Source organism: Triturus cristatus, chromosome 6 (genome assembly GCF_964204655.1).
Source record: "Triturus cristatus chromosome 6, aTriCri1.1, whole genome shotgun sequence".
NCBI classification, from domain to species: domain Eukaryota; kingdom Metazoa; phylum Chordata; class Amphibia; order Caudata; family Salamandridae; genus Triturus; species Triturus cristatus.
In genome coordinates, this window is record NC_140589.1 from 867,139,057 (window position 1) to 867,157,778 (window position 18,722).

The 18,722-nt window shown below is 45.0% G+C and overlaps 1 protein-coding gene across 2 annotated transcripts in view; it reads right to left on the reverse strand.

Moving 5' to 3' along the window:
• The window catches only part of AGPAT4 (1-acylglycerol-3-phosphate O-acyltransferase 4), a 396,016-nt gene that overhangs the window by 301,140 nt on the left and 76,154 nt on the right, over positions 1 to 18,722 (reverse strand). For both annotated transcript variants that reach the window (XM_085611455.1, XM_085611456.1), the window contains one exon: positions 8,049 to 8,281. In XM_085611455.1, coding sequence (XP_085467581.1) covers positions 8,049 to 8,226 — 178 coding nt within the window. In that variant the 5' untranslated portion in view covers positions 8,227 to 8,281. The remainder of the gene's footprint in view (positions 1 to 8,048; positions 8,282 to 18,722) is intronic.

Below are 18,722 nucleotides of genomic sequence, written 5' to 3' on the forward strand. Positions count from 1 at the left end.
TAGTAAGAGGGAAAGGGCGGCATTTAACAGAGCGTGCAATAGTGCTGCAAAAAATCTGTCCTTTATCGAAGATAAAAAATTACTGGCAAAACGCAAACACTCTTGGAAAGTTATAAATTCTTATGTTAAACCAAAACCGCAAACTTATTTAGCGGCATATTTTCGATTGGTTCTAAAAAAAGAGTTTTATGCTGTACCGGTTTGGAGAACACGAAACCAAGGACTTGCGAATCACATGGAAAGGAAAACACCCAAATGCAAATTGCCAATTATTTGAATATCACAACAAATCTTTATGCCATTTGATGTGTGTCTGCCCTACAGTGAAAGAAGCAAGAAGGAGGCTTTTAAAACCCATTTTAAAAGAACTTAACATTCGTACCTGTAGACAAACTGTGACTTGTTGGATGGGGGGGGGAATATCAACCATCTTAATCTGTCGAGGGGCCTAGTTTCTTACCTTGATTGATACACTTTTACGAACAGTGGACAATACTAAATGAATTAGTTTACAAATTAGTTGAAAACATTGCTTGAATTGTAAAAAATGTTATAATGAATGATCTTTTCATGAAATTGTTTTACATCTTTGTAATTGACTTTTAAACACATTTTAAGTATCATGCTTTATGGTTGTGAAAACCAAATAAAGTTTTTCTTGACTGATTGGCTGAATGCAGTGTTGATAACATAGATTATTAAATTGAGTGTATTCTGCATCAACAAAGGAACAACTCATTTGAGACATTGTTGGATCACCAGGGAGTATTATAGGTGGCTTACGGACGAGCTACAGAAGGGAAGCAGAACAACAACCTGTTAGAGGCATTGTTAAATCACCAGGGAGCATTAGACTGTGCTTAGAGGAGCAACAGAGGAGCACTGGAAGCACTGCTAAACTATCAAAGTGGTGAAGTACGGTGTACACCCAGGAGCAACAGAGGAGGAATCCAAGGAATGTATGGTTGAAACTGCATGGAGTACTACTATATGGAGATGATCCAAGGGTGACAAAGGATAGTACCTTAATATTTCATGACCAGACATTGATCTGTGGATTTGAGTTCTATAAAGTATATCTGTGTGTTGTAAATGTGGTTACTGTTTTAAGGGGGAACCCTACTCAAGAAGCAACCATAATTCCTGTCAGGGTGAAGACACAAGCAAACCCCAAATTAACCTGTGCTTAACCCTCTTCTTGCTTGGCACAAAACCAGTCAGGCTTACGTTAGAGGCAATGTGTAAAGCAGTGGTTCCAAACCTGTGGTTCGGGAACCCCTGGGGGTCCACGACTACTTAGAAAAATAGATAATATTAACAGATTAATAAAGTGTATATAAATAAAGAAGCTTAATGTACAATTGAAAAATCAAACTTACTGTAAATGTGAAGAAATTTGAGGCTAAAAACGAAATTTGTACCCTCAGATTGACTCGTGGGAGCAGTGCAGCTGCATCAAACAGAATATAGTATGGATGATGAGTGGCCTTAATTGAATTTAGAAAAGCTCCAACCTTTCTAATAAAGTAAAAATTGAGTTTTTTAAATTTATATATGTTTGTGAATTAAATAAAATGTGTCATGATTTGAAGTATTTGTTTGATGAATGCATTTTTCTGTATTTGTTTTCTATTGCTTTCTTGTTCAATTCATCGACCATGCTTAGGCCGGGTGATCAGCGGGGGATACCCAGGTTCCAGTAATGATTCAGTGGAAGTCCCCGGTTTCTAGTAATGATTAAGTGGGGTCTCCAGAAGTCAAATAGTGTGAGAACTCCAGGTGTAAAGTATTTGTGCAGCACTTCCATCAGTAATAGAGTGAAGACACAACACAAGAAAAATCCCACTCCAATTGAGAAAAATAGAGTAAGATTTAAAAAAGTGACACCAAAAAGGCATAAATCCAATCAGTATAACCGGGAATATTACATCTTAAAGGTTTTACATTGAGTGTAGCACCTAAAACCAAAAGCTCCACTCGCAATTATCTGGTCACACAAGACAGGGTGAAAGTCGCAAATTCATTACAACCCCGATGGACTGCGGGCCAGATACAGGGACAAGGTTAGTAGAGCAGAAAGACTTACTTTAAAGTCCAGAGCGAAGAATTCCGTTTGTGGTGGAAGGGTCCACAAGGAGCAGGAACAGCGCCGCAGATGGTTGTCTCTGTAGCGGGAAGATCCTGTCAGGCGTTGTGGTCAGTCATTGTGGGAGCTTCGCGTTGGCAGTCACTGTGAGCTGTCGATACTGTAGCGCGAAGTGCAGATCTTGCGTTGACGGTCGTTGTTGGTGTTCGCTGGGGAGCAAATAGTCAGGTTCGCTGGAACTTCGAGTTGCCGGGCAGCAAGATCCTGCAGCGAACAGGCCAGTTTGCAAAGACCTCAAAACTTTAGGAGAGTTCAACTAAGGCCCCATCAAGGGGCCAGGACCTGACGAATAACACTTGAGGGTCAGGATCTCACTCCAGAAGAGGCCAGTAGGGCTCTGGCAGGTTCAGTTGCAGATCCAGACAGCAGGGCATATGGAGGGGCCTCTCATGCTTGTGGTGTCCTTGTAGCTCAGAACAGGTCAGTCAGCTGATCCTTGGAGTTACTACAGCCTGGGATGAAGGAGAAGGTCCGGTCTTCCTTCTAAGCAAGCAGGGCAACAGAGTAGCACTTCTAGCGGCACAGCAGAACAGCATTTCTTCTGCTGTAGTACCCACAGTTCCAGATGTGTACTGAAGAGTTGGGTCTGAGGGTCCACTATTTATATCTGGGGCCTTCTTTGAAGTAGGAGAATTTTCTAGAGAATTCTCTTTGAAGTCCTTGATGTTTCCTGCCTTTCCTACCCTGGCTCAAGGTGGCTGCACGAACCATACAGTGGTGACAAGTCCTTTGTATGAAGGCAGGACACAGCCTATTCAGTTGCAGGTGGGGATGTTCCAAGCTCCACCCCCTCCCCATCCTGCCAGCTGATGGCCCATCTAGACACATCTAATCCCTCTATTGTGTGGTTGTCTGGCTGGAAGGAATAAACAAAGTCCAACTGCCAACAACACCAACTCATGTGATCCAGGACATGCGGCAAGGACTAAATAGCTATGGCGGGAAAATGCCAACTTTCAAAAATTTTATTTAAAATCTGACTTTACCATTAAAGAGGATATATAATAAGGTTTTTCATACACAAAACTTGACTTGCTCCCAATTGAGCGTTAACACTGTAGAAATGTAATAAAGCAACCCAAAGTTATCCTATTGGAGAGGTAGGCCTCACAAAAGTGAAAAAAGAATGTAGGAGTTTTTCACTACAAGGACATGTAAAACTTAAAAATACATGTCTGACATTTTAAATACAATGTAGCATGCCAAAAGGGCTACCTAGGACCTACTTTAGGGGTGACATATGCAATAAAAGAGGAGGTTAAGGCTTGGCAAGGAGGTTATATTGCCAAGACGAATTCACAGTTTAAAACTACAATCAGGCTGCAATGGCAGCCCTGAGACATTTTTAAAGTATTACTCAAGTGGATGGCACAATCAGTGCTGCAGGTCCACTAGTAGCATTTAATTTGCAGGCCCTGGGTACATTTAACCACTTACCAGGGACTTACAAGTAAATTAAATGTGCCAATTGGGTGTAAGTAAGTTTCACCATGTTCAAATCAGAGAGCACAAGCACTTTAGCACTGATTAGCAATGGTAGAGCGTGCAGAACCTTAAAAGCCAACAAAAACGATTTCAGAAAACGGGAGGGTGCAGGAAAAAAGTCTGGGGATGACCCTGCAGAAGGGCCAAGTCTAACACAGTGGGCCTAATTATGATGTCGGACGGATAGCCACCGACAGGCAGTCGGTGGCGGTCCATCCGACATCTGAGGTAGCGGTCTGACCGATGGATTAGGATACTGGCAGTCGGAGCACCACCGCCTACGACATGCGCAAGGAGCCTGTCAGGGCAGCGGTCGCAGCCTATTTCCCTACAATGGAGGCGGTGCCTGTGGAGGTACCGCTGTAGGGATTAGGATGTCAGTTTCCGACAGCTTTTTAGCGTAAGTTTTTCCAGTGACATTAAACAGGTTTCCACTTGATGCAGCAGGGCGCAACATTGGGGGTGGAGTCCTTAAACAAATGTGCTAGAGGGAAAAAATGGATGGGTGGAAGGCTGGAATGAATCTCAGCCATTGGTAATTATTCATGACGCATTCCACTCCACTGTGTTACACTATCAAAGCAATTCTTAACAGAGACCAGCCAATAGCAAATCAGTCTTGATCCTGCTCCAATAGGGGCATTCCTGCTCATACTGCAAGGCAAGGTGCCCTCTAGATAGGAACACAAGCAACTCCAGTCCAGTTTTGGTTTATTTAGGCCTCATCAGTGAGGTGTACCTTGACTCCTAAAGAACAGTGAACAAGGGACACAGGTCTGGGCATATCCATCACACGAAGGAAAACAAAAGGTCATTGATAACTGAGAGCTTAAATTATGCTCAACCACTGGAATTACTTAGGGAAAGGTGCAAGAATTTTCAATGCATCAGGCAAAAGAAAGATTTTGTAACTGAAGTGCTCCACATGCACTGGAATTATGACATTTTGTGCCCTTCTGCAGTTACTTGGCCCCACAAGGTAGCACCAGTGCGAAACATGTGCTGGGGAAGGCAACTGCACTCATTTAAGAGGGCCATGACTTAGAACATGATACGAGTGTGAAAGAGACACTGTAGCGGAGACTGAGTTCCATGTACACACATTGCTATGTCAGCATAAGCGCCTTAGATGTAGTGCCACTTTTTGCTGCTTTTGCACACGACACTGCAGGTAGCTGTTATTACAAGAAAAACTGCTTGCTTGCTTTTTCTTCACATGAAAACTATCTGTTGTTCACATACCTAGACGTGCACCGCGACCTTAGTCTGAACACTGTGTGCAGAAGCCGTCAAGGTCAAATAACAATGTATGCTTTTGAATTCATGTTGATCGGCCCACGCTCTAGCCATAACACGCACACAGCTGCAAATATCTGAAACTTGGGTGTCTTTAATATTGCATTTGCATGCATGATTCACACACTTAGGAGAAAACCTTTTCCAGACACAGAGCAGAGCTGATCCTGTGATGTGATTCACCTAAGCTGATAGTTACGGTATGGGGTTCCCCATTCAAGCCTAGAGACCTTATATTAGTTTCATAAAACTAGCTTACTAGCGATGGGAGGGTGGTTGTATTCCACTATCATTTGTAACATGATTTCTTCCTTCATTTTCTATGGTAGTGTAACAATGCTGATGGTTTTGTTTTTAATCATTTGCCTGCTTATGTTAGCAAAAGTACTGCTCCTTAGGGCACGTAGTTAAAAATAAACATTTTAAACTTTACAGTGTCTCTAATTACTCTTGTTGTGGACTGATATGAGAGTAATAACGAAAAGGTGTTTCTGATTCCCACCATTCCTGAGAGTACTCTAAGTCGCTTGTTCTGGGTTGTCTAATCATTGGTAGCTTCGAGATGATACGGAGAATGAATGAGACACTGATGCTAGTCGGATAGGGGTTCTGGGTACTGAGGTGAGTTTTTGGTACTCCGCAATTCACTGAGGTCCTGATTTCCTGCACATAGTTCTGTGCATGAGCAGAATCCCCGCAACACTAAGTGTTTGGTGGAAGAATAAAAAGGAATGAGGTGCAAAGAATGGGCAACCATGGTATACAGAAACCGCTGCATTCTGCGGGGCAGGGGTGGGTGTCTAAGAAAAACAGTGGGCCCCTGCACTTATTTTGTTAGCAAATAAAGCTCTGGGTCGCACCAAATGGATTTTAAAGGTGCTAGCCCTGCAGATGTAGAATGCAGGTCCCAATTATATGGAAAGTATGCTTCTTGAGGGCGTAAACTGCCTCAACAGAATGAAAGAGCAAAATGTTCAGAGAGCTGTGCCCTAGAAAGAGGAGTTTAACAACCACCAGAGGAAGCAAGTTTAAGGCTCCTGTTCAGCAGAAGGTTTCTCACTAGGCATTGGGAGGGGTAGCCGTCTTTAACTAAAGAAACACATTATTATTTGGGGTCATGTCAGACACCAGTCCTTTAAGCATGATCAAAAATTGTGTAATCTCTACAGAGATCAACACCTAAAGAGCATAACTAAGGATCTGTTGTAAGACGTTGTGATCCATTAAAATCATTGAAATCAACATACAAGATAGTTATTTAAAAGCTTGCATCGCACCTTTATGCTGGGCCATTAGCAGTAATACACTTGGGAAATTACACATCAAATCTATGCAGTGTAATGAATTCAAATTATTAACCTTCACACTCTGGTTAGTCACAGGCATTCGAGGATCCAGATTAATTTGAAAAAGTTGGCATACTATCCTGTTGGGCGTCTAGTATATGCAGTTTTGGATGCTACGGTCCCACTGGAGCCAGTACCTTCTAGTTGCCTTGATGGAGACAAGGATGCCCTATGCTGCTGGTCCTCATGAGACTGGAAAGAAACCTAGAACCAAAGAGAAGTACTCTGCGCTGCCAAATCTCAAAGACGTGTAGCTATTCTGCTCAGAGAGGAGAGGACAGAAGGTCCCCAGAGACCCAAATGCTAACCACTGACTTGGTAAGATGTGGAGAAAAAGCCGGACACATGCCCACACTGCAATCCTGGTTAGATCTACAGCTACTAATGACAGATATCCTAAAGACAAACCCTTGAAAACTCCAAGAGTCTGCTAAATTGTGATCCACTCCCCATTGTTTCTGAGATTGGAGATGGCAATGCTATTTTTACAGGTCTTAAGGAAAATGCCACTGGGTCCATGAAAAGAGTCCTTTCCTCAACCACTCGTGTCATTACTGGTGTCACAATACCACACATTTCCAACAGTTCAGCTTCCTTTGACGAATATCCCTTATCAATGACATTTCACTCAATAATAATCAAGCTTTGCTGGGTCATATGCAATGCCCATTCTCTCTAGAAACACATCATTTCTGGACGCAAATGTATCATCATTCCCTAAAATACTTATCACCAAACAAAAAAAGGTCAAAAAACCTCAAGCCAATCATCTGTTCCCCTGCTCCCAGTATTTTGTAGGAGATACCTCACTAGCAGATCAGCTTCTCTCTAGATATCTCAATCACTTTGGGCCAGATGCACGACCCGCCAATTAGCGAGTTGCAAATGTTATGTTATGTTATGTTATGTTATTTATATTTTTATAGCGCACAGCTGCCCCAGCAAAGGGGCGTCCTGGCGCTATGACAGACACTACAACATAACACACAATAAAAGAAAAAGAAATTAAACATCATGTTGCATTTGCAACTCACAATTTGCGACTCGCTAATTAGGATGCACAACAGTGTCTGAGACACGGTCTGCGATTCCCAATGGGGTCGCAAATTGCATGCCTCATGCACAATAATGAGGCTAAACGCAATTTGCGGCCCCATTGGGAATAGCGGGCACTCCCAGGGATGGTGGCCTGCTGGGGTCAGCAGACCACCATGTCTGGGACTGATTTTAAATAAAGCAGGTTTCAAATGCAGCCTGTATTCCTTAAAGGAAAATGGGATGCATTTGAAAAATAGAAATTAAACTTTTCAGTTTCCTTTTTTAAGGGCAGGCAGTGGTCCCTAGCACCACTGCTCAATATCTGCGCATGCATTCACAAATGGGACGCCCCTGGAACACTCCTTCCTAATAGCGAGTCGCTAATCCTATTTTGCAAATCGCAATTTGATTTGTTACTCGCAAAATAGGATTAGTACATGGGCCACAGGTTTTTTGCTGGCGCAAACGGGTCCAAAACCCATTTGCTCACGCAAAAAACCTTTGTACATCTGGCCCCAAATCTTTTTAATTTGGTCTCTCCCAAATGATCGATCATTTAAATCACTCTTTGTTACACTTTGTATTTAAGGGCAAACTTACTCCATAGTGTCTGTCACGCTTTGAATCTCCTCTACTGAATAAATGTGCTTTAAAAAAAAAAACAGTTGACAAATAAATTAAATAAATCATCAACATATATGGAAATTATCTTCAAATAAACAGAATAAGCATCTTACGGCTGGAAATGCAGTAGCTCAGTCGACAATTGATTTTCCTGTAAAGATTCTTGTTCACTGGCAAAATAAGAAGCGTGAAGAGCTGAATAAAGTTCACTATTAGTCCAGTCGCTATAAAAATGTAGCAGATGAGAAGATGGAAAACAAACTGGGACTTCAGGAAACCAACGATGTCCATTGTTGTACTTATTTTATAATGTCCTTGTGAACAACCCGGTCAATCAAATGGGAACCTGGACAAGAAGAAATAAGTAGAAGTCAGTGGTTGCACCAGACAGAAATGCATTTTGCTACAACTTACAATTTTCATCATTTATTCTACACTCCCTAAAGCAGAAGAGGGCTTGTGTTACTAGCCTAATCATATCCCTGTATAGAGAGTTTCCGCACAGCAAACAGTTCACCTAGGGCAATACACTATTGAGTTCAGCTCTAATTCCTGTAGTAGTAGAAAATCCTAGAATTTAGATTGTACAGTTTCTCGATGCAAGGCAGCTTCCAACACCAGTGGAGAGAAAATGAAGATGAAGTAATTTATATATGTTATTTATTAAGTGTTGCCAGCTCCAAGCACGTTTCCCCTAACACTGATAAAGGACAAACCCATTGTGATGATTGGCCTTCCAGCTCTCCCAAACAAGAGCAACACCACATAGGAGACCACTGTTGAGAAAATCATGCAAAGCAGACCAGGTATCTTTTTATATGCTATATATTATATTCAGGGATACATGACAGGTACCATTTAACAGGGTCTAATATTGCCATTGAGAAGTTCTGGTGACATAAACCACATGGAAAAGGGCAAAGTGGTTTGGAAATAGAACCAGAATCCATAGATAACAACAACATTAGGATCATATAAATGTAACTCGTTAGATATTTTTATAATACGGTTTTATTTAAGGGTTGTTCGCTTTAAAATTGTGTTTTTTTGGTATAAGCAAATGTTTACTGAAAAACATAAGTGAAATACTTGACAATGCGGTTTGGCTGTCTGCAGTAAAAAGAAGTAAAAAATACTAAATTCTGTAGTTAAAAATGTCGAATTCTAGAAAAAGTGTTTAACATGCTTTGCATTGTGAACTACACTGGGCCAGTTTCATTTTCTAGCCATAAACATATGTTTGTGGGCGAAAACGGCTCCCTTTATGCCTACAAGGAATTCAAATAAGCATTGTTGGCAGAAGTAAATAGTTTATTTACTACAAATTTTGACCCCCCCCCCACGACTGTGGGAAATCTACAGTGGAAAAGTCCCCACTTGGGATGGCGACGGTCGTTAACTAGGCAGGTTTCTTAATGCTCACAAAAAATTACCTATTTGGGCATTCATAAACTGAAATAACTTTTCCATCCTGGAAACGGCTGGAGATTTACTCCAGGTACAGGCCGGAGTAATTCGCTTCCCAGGATGGTAAGGGAAACAGATCACCTTCAGAATTGTGGGGATGTAGTAAAAGGGTTTCTCCCATCAGAGGAAAAAAATTATTTTTCAAATGTGGCTGCTCTTCCCACTGTGCTGAAATATATAGTATGGACAGTGCCACACAGAGAGTCATGTTGCACCCGATATTGGAGCAAGACAAAGGCGCTCTGATACCCGATTGGATTCGGGTCAAGTTTGCACTATACAAAACTCTGCAAAAAAAAAAAAAGGCTGATGTACATACACATAGTTGGTCCCATTCTGTGGCGGCATGGTGGGCAATAAAATTAAGGACTGAATTGCGGCCCATTTTTAAATTCCTAGTGGCTGGGATTATTTTAAACAATCCATCCATCACGTTTTTGTTTTCCTCGACATTGGGGAAATATGCAGCCTTAAAAAAGTAACAGAATAGAGGGTGTGGCTTAACGGCTAGGGCCGCCGACTTTGAAACTGGGGAACCAGGTTAGAATCTGGGGAGAGGCTCAAACATTCTGTGATTCTGGGCAAATCACCTAATCTCCCCGTGCTTAAAAATGAATGTGTCCATCTGTAATGCAAATGGTGCTCATGTAAAGCTCTGATACCTTCGGGTCAAGTTCGCGCTATATAAAGCTACAATTTTTTTTATTTTTTTTAAATGGTGTGGCTGGAAAGTTGCGCCTGACATGGCTTCCAGGCACACTGAAAACATATTGAAGTTCACGTTGTGTCGCACAAGTTCACCATATATTTACACTTATATCGGAACCCTTCTGTCTGCAAAAGGGGGAGATTGTTAAAGCTACTCTATTCAAGTTGAGCTAACAATGGACAATTATTGGAATTTTAATGTTTAGGGGTTAGTTGCATTTATTGAAATAATGTCTTGTAGAGAAATGGACAGGGGTTAGGCAGTGAAAACATGAGATGCTGTGGTGGTTACTACACAATTATGGATTCAAAAGACTCCCCATATATTGTGCAGATTCCAACAAAAATGTGGTTTCTTGCTCTTACAAATTAAATACTACTTCCATGAAAAAGGAAACACAATACCATTTCTAGATGTGCGATTTAGTTAACCCGTGTGCATAATTTGGTATTCCACTGTCCCATAACCCAAGCAGCTCCGACAATGGTGAGGCACTGCAGGGTGGGTTTGGGCTGCCATTCTAATAAAAAACATATTTCACAGGGATCAGTGAAATATTTTTGATATTTCGTAGGTCCCGCAGAAACATGGGTTTTTATACTGCTGTATTTTGTGCAATATAATGTGAATGGGGAGAAGATCAGCGTGTCCTCCTGGTACTTTAAGGACTACAAACCACAAAACTAGGGACAATGGGAGATTGGCTGACTATGCTACTGGACTCCCTTATAATCGTGGGGTGTGAATTTAACGCAAGAATAAGGGGAGAGATAGCTAGGATTATCAGGGGTACACCCCTGGGAGTGGGAGAAACACACTGCTTCAAAACTTCACCTCAGCACTGGCCTTAACAGATCTATGGAGAGACGAGAATCCAGAAGTCAGGCAATATTCCTACATGCCTGGTTCCACTGACTCCATGTGCAGATTAGGCTATTTTCTAGTCCTAGAGCCACAGGGATATAGATTCAGGGACACACAATATCTGGCCAGAGGAATATTCCACCACTCTTTAACATGCGCATAGCTTGCTCAGTCCATTCTCAGGAAATAGGTAGAGTGAAGACTAGAACACCAGGAAACTCCTGGCCGCCTACACAGAGCGGCTCTATGTCATCCAAACTGGTAATCCGAAAAGATTAGAAAACCATTTTAAAGGAGGCAATTGATCTCGCGCATAACAGGGAAAAAAGAGAAAGGATCTAGTGGCACTAGTGCAAAGCCTGTGCAGGGGATGGAGGATGGCACTGAAGAGCCACGGTCACAAGGACTGCTGGCTATGCGCCCGAGGCAAGGCAAGTGCAAGGCGGGAAAGTGCAGCAGTGTGGCTCTAGAGAACGCATGGAGGGGAAGCTACACGAGCCATCAAGTGTGGTGCATAGGGAGGTCTGAAAGATCGCAGCACCGGGGCACAAAAGCGACAACAGAGTGAAAAGGGATGGGATGGATACAGTGGGACTACAAGCAAAGAAAGAAGGAGGTCCTCACAAAAGGAAAGGTTGGGTTGTAAAAAATGTCAAAAGGAGTTCATTGCATTAGAAGGTGAAACAGGCAATACTAAAAACAGATGGGCAGGACTGGACTGAAATGGAGGAGGGTAACACGAGCTTTACATATTGGGTGGTAATACAGGAAGGGTGAAGAATGCAAAAGGGGAAGACACCAAGAAGATGATGAGAACAGGAAAGGTTTCAGTGGAGCAAAGAGTGCTAATGGAGAATGAACATACAGTTATAAAAATGGATTTAGAGAGTACATGATTTAATGAGCCATAGGTATGGATAAACAAAGAGGGGGTTGAAGGAAGGGAGAGGTGGGTGGATGAAGAGGAATGTGCCCTGTGCTTCGATAAAGAAAAGCCTGGGACGGTCGGAGAGACTTCCAACTATGCACAACTTCCTCGGTGGATCGCCTATGGACAGACACTGCGGTGCAAGGGGCCAATGAGGGTGTCCAGGAATTGCCTATGTCTGGGGTGGCTTTGGTATGCATCAGAAGGGAGAGAGATGTACAGGTCGACCTCCTGGACAATGCCAAGAGAACTTAAACCAGATTGGTCGCACACTGCTACACCTACCAGGCGTGTTCCCCCAATGAAAATGGTCCCTGAAGGTCAGCGTCGGCGGATACACCTATGCTCGAGTGTGAATGCAAGTATGCGTGGCGTGTGCCATCCCTGGACACGTGTTTCGAGGTAGTTGCCTCTCGTCAGCAGGGAGTAGGAAAATGTGTGGAGTTGCTGTGTAAGCTGCTAAAATCGTTATCAGGTCTAGTACCTCTCGTAGCGCGCAGGTGCGTAACCATGAGTCCGTCGACTCCACCGGCTCAAGGGAGCCTGAATATAAAGTTAAACCAGATTGGTCGCACACTGCTACACCTACCAGGCGTGTTCCCCCAATGAAAATGGTCCCTGAAGGTCAGCGTCGGCGGATACACCTATGCTCGAGTGTGAATGCAAGTATGCGTGGCGTGTGCCATCCCTGGACACGTGTTTCGAGGTAGTTGCCTCTCGTCAGCAGGGAGTAGGAAAATGTGTGGAGTTGCTGTGTAAGCTGCTAAAATCGTTATCAGGTCTAGTACCTCTCGTAGCGCGCAGGTGCGTAACCATGAGTCCGTCGACTCCACCGGCTCAAGGGAGCCTGAATATAAAGTTAAACCAGATTGGTCGCACACTGCTACACCTACCAGGCGTGTTCCCCCAATGAAAATGGTCCCTGAAGGTCAGCGTCGGCGGATACACCTATGCTCGAGTGTGAATGCAAGTATGCGTGGCGTGTGCCATCCCTGGACACGTGTTTCGAGGTAGTTGCCTCTCGTCAGCAGGGAGTAGGAAAATGTGTGGAGTTGCTGTGTAAGCTGCTAAAATCGTTATCAGGTCTAGTACCTCTCGTAGCGCGCAGGTGCGTAACCATGAGTCCGTCGACTCCACCGGCTCAAGGGAGCCTGAATATAAAGTTAAACCAGATTGGTCGCACACTGCTACACCTACCAGGCGTGTTCCCCCAATGAAAATGGTCCCTGAAGGTCAGCGTCGGCGGATACACCTATGCTCGAGTGTGAATGCAAGTATGCGTGGCGTGTGCCATCCCTGGACACGTGTTTCGAGGTAGTTGCCTCTCGTCAGCAGGGAGTAGGAAAATGTGTGGAGTTGCTGTGTAAGCTGCTAAAATCGTTATCAGGTCTAGTACCTCTCGTAGCGCGCAGGTGCGTAACCATGAGTCCGTCGACTCCACCGGCTCAAGGGAGCCTGAATATAAAGTTAAACCAGATTGGTCGCACACTGCTACACCTACCAGGCGTGTTCCCCCAATGAAAATGGTCCCTGAAGGTCAGCGTCGGCGGATACACCTATGCTCGAGTGTGAATGCAAGTATGCGTGGCGTGTGCCATCCCTGGACACGTGTTTCGAGGTAGTTGCCTCTCGTCAGCAGGGAGTAGGAAAATGTGTGGAGTTGCTGTGTAAGCTGCTAAAATCGTTATCAGGTCTAGTACCTCTCGTAGCGCGCAGGTGCGTAACCATGAGTCCGTCGACTCCACCGGCTCAAGGGAGCCTGAATATAAAGTTAAACCTGATTGGTCGCACACTGCTACACCTACCAGGCGTGTTCCCCCAATGAAAATGGTCCCTGAAGGTCAGCGTCGGCGGATACACCTATGCTCGAGTGTGAATGCAAGTATGCGTGGCGTGTGCCATCCCTGGACACGTGTTTCGAGGTAGTTGCCTCTCGTCAGCAGGGAGTAGGAAAATGTGTGGAGTTGCTGTGTAAGCTGCTAAAATCGTTATCAGGTCTAGTACCTCTCGTAGCGCGCAGGTGCGTAACCATGAGTCCGTCGACTCCACCGGCTCAAGGGAGCCTGAATATAAAGTTAAACCAGATTGGTCGCACACTGCTACACCTACCAGGCGTGTTCCCCCAATGAAAATGGTCCCTGAAGGTCAGCGTCGGCGGATACACCTATGCTCGAGTGTGAATGCAAGTATGCGTGGCGTGTGCCATCCCTGGACACGTGTTTCGAGGTAGTTGCCTCTCGTCAGCAGGGAGTAGGAAAATGTGTGGAGTTGCTGTGTAAGCTGCTAAAATCGTTATCAGGTCTAGTACCTCTCGTAGCGCGCAGGTGCGTAACCATGAGTCCGTCGACTCCACCGGCTCAAGGGAGCCTGAATATAAAGTTAAACCAGATTGGTCGCACACTGCTACACCTACCAGGCGTGTTCCCCCAATGAAAATGGTCCCTGAAGGTCAGCGTCGGCGGATACACCTATGCTCGAGTGTGAATGCAAGTATGCGTGGCGTGTGCCATCCCTGGACACGTGTTTCGAGGTAGTTGCCTCTCGTCAGCAGGGAGTAGGAAAATGTGTGGAGTTGCTGTGTAAGCTGCTAAAATCGTTATCAGGTCTAGTACCTCTCGTAGCGCGCAGGTGCGTAACCATGAGTCCGTCGACTCCACCGGCTCAAGGGAGCCTGAATATAAAGTTAAACCAGATTGGTCGCACACTGCTACACCTACCAGGCGTGTTCCCCCAATGAAAATGGTCCCTGAAGGTCAGCGTCGGCGGATACACCTATGCTCGAGTGTGAATGCAAGTATGCGTGGCGTGTGCCATCCCTGGACACGTGTTTCGAGGTAGTTGCCTCTCGTCAGCAGGGAGTAGGAAAATGTGTGGAGTTGCTGTGTAAGCTGCTAAAATCGTTATCAGGTCTAGTACCTCTCGTAGCGCGCAGGTGCGTAACCATGAGTCCGTCGACTCCACCGGCTCAAGGGAGCCTGAATATAAAGTTAAACCAGATTGGTCGCACACTGCTACACCTACCAGGCGTGTTCCCCCAATGAAAATGGTCCCTGAAGGTCAGCGTCGGCGGATACACCTATGCTCGAGTGTGAATGCAAGTATGCGTGGCGTGTGCCATCCCTGGACACGTGTTTCGAGGTAGTTGCCTCTCGTCAGCAGGGAGTAGGAAAATGTGTGGAGTTGCTGTGTAAGCTGCTAAAATCGTTATCAGGTCTAGTACCTCTCGTAGCGCGCAGGTGCGTAACCATGAGTCCGTCGACTCCACCGGCTCAAGGGAGCCTGAATATAAAGTTAAACCAGATTGGTCGCACACTGCTACACCTACCAGGCGTGTTCCCCCAATGAAAATGGTCCCTGAAGGTCAGCGTCGGCGGATACATCTATGCTCGAGTGTGAATGCAAGTATGCGTGGCGTGTGCCATCCCTGGACACGTGTTTCGAGGTAGTTGCCTCTCGTCAGCAGGGAGTAGGAAAATGTGTGGAGTTGCTGTGTAAGCTGCTAAAATCGTTATCAGGTCTAGTACCTCTCGTAGCGCGCAGGTGCGTAACCATGAGTCCGTCGACTCCACCGGCTCAAGGGAGCCTGAATATAAAGTTAAACCAGATTGGTCGCACACTGCTACACCTACCAGGCGTGTTCCCCCAATGAAAATGGTCCCTGAAGGTCAGCGTCGGCGGATACACCTATGCTCGAGTGTGAATGCAAGTATGCGTGGCGTGTGCCATCCCTGGACACGTGTTTCGAGGTAGTTGCCTCTCGTCAGCAGGGAGTAGGAAAATGTGTGGAGTTGCTGTGTAAGCTGCTAAAATCGTTATCAGGTCTAGTACCTCTCGTAGCGCGCAGGTGCGTAACCATGAGTCCGTCGACTCCACCGGCTCAAGGGAGCCTGAATATAAAGTTAAACCAGATTGGTCGCACACTGCTACACCTACCAGGCGTGTTCCCCCAATGAAAATGGTCCCTGAAGGTCAGCGTCGGCGGATACACCTATGCTATTCATTGGGGGAACACGCCTGGTAGGTGTAGCAGTGTGCGACCAATCTGGTTTAACTTTATATTCAGGCTCCCTTGAGCCGGTGGAGTCGACGGACTCATGGTTACGCACCTGCGCGCTACGAGAGGTACTAGACCTGATAACGATTTTAGCAGCTTACACAGCAACCCCACACATTTTCCTACTCCCTGCTGACGAGAGGCAACTACCTCGAAACACGTGTCCAGGGATGGCACACGCCACGCATACTTGCATTCACACTCGAGCATAGGTGTATCCGCCGACGCTGACCTTCAGGGACCATTTTCATTGGGGGAACACGCCTGGTAGGTGTAGCAGTGTGCGACCAATCTGGTTTAACTTTATATTCAGGCTCCCTTGAGCCGGTGGAGTCGACGGACTCATGGTTACGCACCTGCGCGCTACGAGAGGTACTAGACCTGATAACGATTTTAGCAGCTTACACAGCAACCCCACACATTTTCCTACTCCCTGCTGACGAGAGGCAACTACCTCGAAACACGTGTCCAGGGATGGCACACGCCACGCATACTTGCATTCACACTCGAGCATAGGTGTATCCGCCGACGCTGACCTTCAGGGACCATTTTCATTGGGGGAACACGCCTGGTAGGTGTAGCAGTGTGCGACCAATCTGGTTTAACTTTATATTCAGGCTCCCTTGAGCCGGTGGAGTCGACGGACTCATGGTTACGCACCTGCGCGCTACGAGAGGTACTAGACCTGGTAACGATTTTAGCAGCTTACACAGCAACCCCACACATTTTCCTACTCCCTGCTGACGAGAGGCAACTACCTCGAAACACGTGTCCAGGGATGGCACACGCCACGCATACTTGCATTCACACTCGAGCATAGGTGTATCCGCCGACGCTGACCTTCAGGGACCATTTTCATTGGGGGAACACGCCTGGTAGGTGTAGCAGTGTGCGACCAATCTGGTTTAATGCCAAGAGAACTGCACAGAAAGCAAGAGAGTGAGGCAAAGGGCCAGAGTGAGAGCGAGACAGAGAGAGAATGTTTGTTAACATGTGGTTGATGACAGGGAGGTGTCAAATACTAGTGAAGAAGAGTGAAGGATGAAATAGAGGATTTAGGTTTAGCTGATAGTTTTAGACTATGACGAGGACAAAAATCAGTTTGAGGAGGGGGAGATTGTAGAAGGGGTGAGGAATTGCAAACAAGGGAGCGCAATTGGAAAAGATGGAAGCATGGGGTAGTAAAAATCAAGAGGAAAGATAACATGGAAGGACTGGTGTACTTAAGTTGCCAGAACACAAAGGACAGCACAGCGAAAGCAGGATGAGCTAAGGATGGGGACAAGACAGAAATGTGTCAGAATGGAAATATTACAGTTCCAACCAAGTAAAAGAATGAGCTTGGTCGTCAATTTGGCCAATGGGGGTTCATGGGAGGTAAAAATAAAAAGCAGTAGTTAAAAGATCGGTGAGAGAAGGTTTGATGCGCGATGAACGAGGAATAAAGACAGAAGTAAGTGGTGGCTGGACAAGACGGTAGGCACAGCAGGATGCATGAGGAAAAAATCAGGACGGCAAAGAGGGATTCTAGAGGTATAGTGGGGCTTAAATATGACGAGGCGGGAACAATTTCAGTCTAACAGAGGAGTGACTGAAGGGAAAAATTTCAAGCATGGGGATGGTCAATCTTGACAGCATATGTGGAGTTACAACTGCTGCAACAGGCATTGGGTTTGCTTGGTTTGCTAATAGATCAGTTTTGTATGCACTCCTTTAGTTGGGATATTTAAGATAACATTGTTCTTGTTAATGTTGTTTGCTGGCTGGTTCCTGGTCAAGCAGTGAGGAGACCCTGTCTTGGATTACTGGGCATTAATTTATTAAACAGACTGCCATGCAGGCTAACCCATGCCTTCTTGAAGGCGTTTGTGACTAGATGGCTAAAGAATTGAGTGCGGAAAAGGAGGGATGCAGTGGCTTACGTTTTGCCCACCATGGCAGAGTCAACAAAAGGGCTGAATTGTCCATGCTTGCTAGTTCTGCACGTTGGTGCAAAAGATCTGATTTGGCTATCAAGTTTAGCTTTAGCAAAGAACCTGAAAATGAATCTCAGGAGAATTAGGAGATTGTGGTTTGGAACATAAATCACTTGGACAGAACTAGTCCAAAGAACGATTTGGAAAGCGGAAAGAAAGCCGAGGCAATCGAAGGAACAAGGAAAAAAGTGAATATGGAAATTAAACGGTTTTCTGTAGCACAAGGCATTGGTTGTTTGGAGCACAGGAAGCTTGAGTAAGAAAACCATAACTTGCATCAGAGGGACGGGATCCCTTTATCGCCCATAGGCAATTCATTTTATCTCATGGAACTCCGGGTTACGATAGTGAAAACAATGAGGGAGAAGCTATGGTTTGCAAGGGAGTACTAAATGATTTTTTTTTCTGTTCAAAATATTCAATCAGCATTTTTAGTAATAAGAAAAACAAATAGAGGAAAACAAGGGGGAGAAGAAAAAATGTAAGGAAATAATTATCAATGTGAAGACATGTACTTCAATGTGATATTTATAATTGTCATTAACAGTGTTTGCAGATTGCTATTAAGTGGGAACTATACCAAGGGATTGTAATTTAAAGCTAGAACATTGATGTGTGGGAGAAGTATGGAGCGATAGATGTTAGGGGATATGGGCGAGTCTTGAGGAGTGCGTGTCAGTACTATATGCATATTGTACACATCATAATAAGTGGGGTCTGGTGCAGTATCTAAGGATAGGGGTAGTGGGGAAGAAGGGGGGAGAGGTGGTGTCATGTGAATCATTAGGA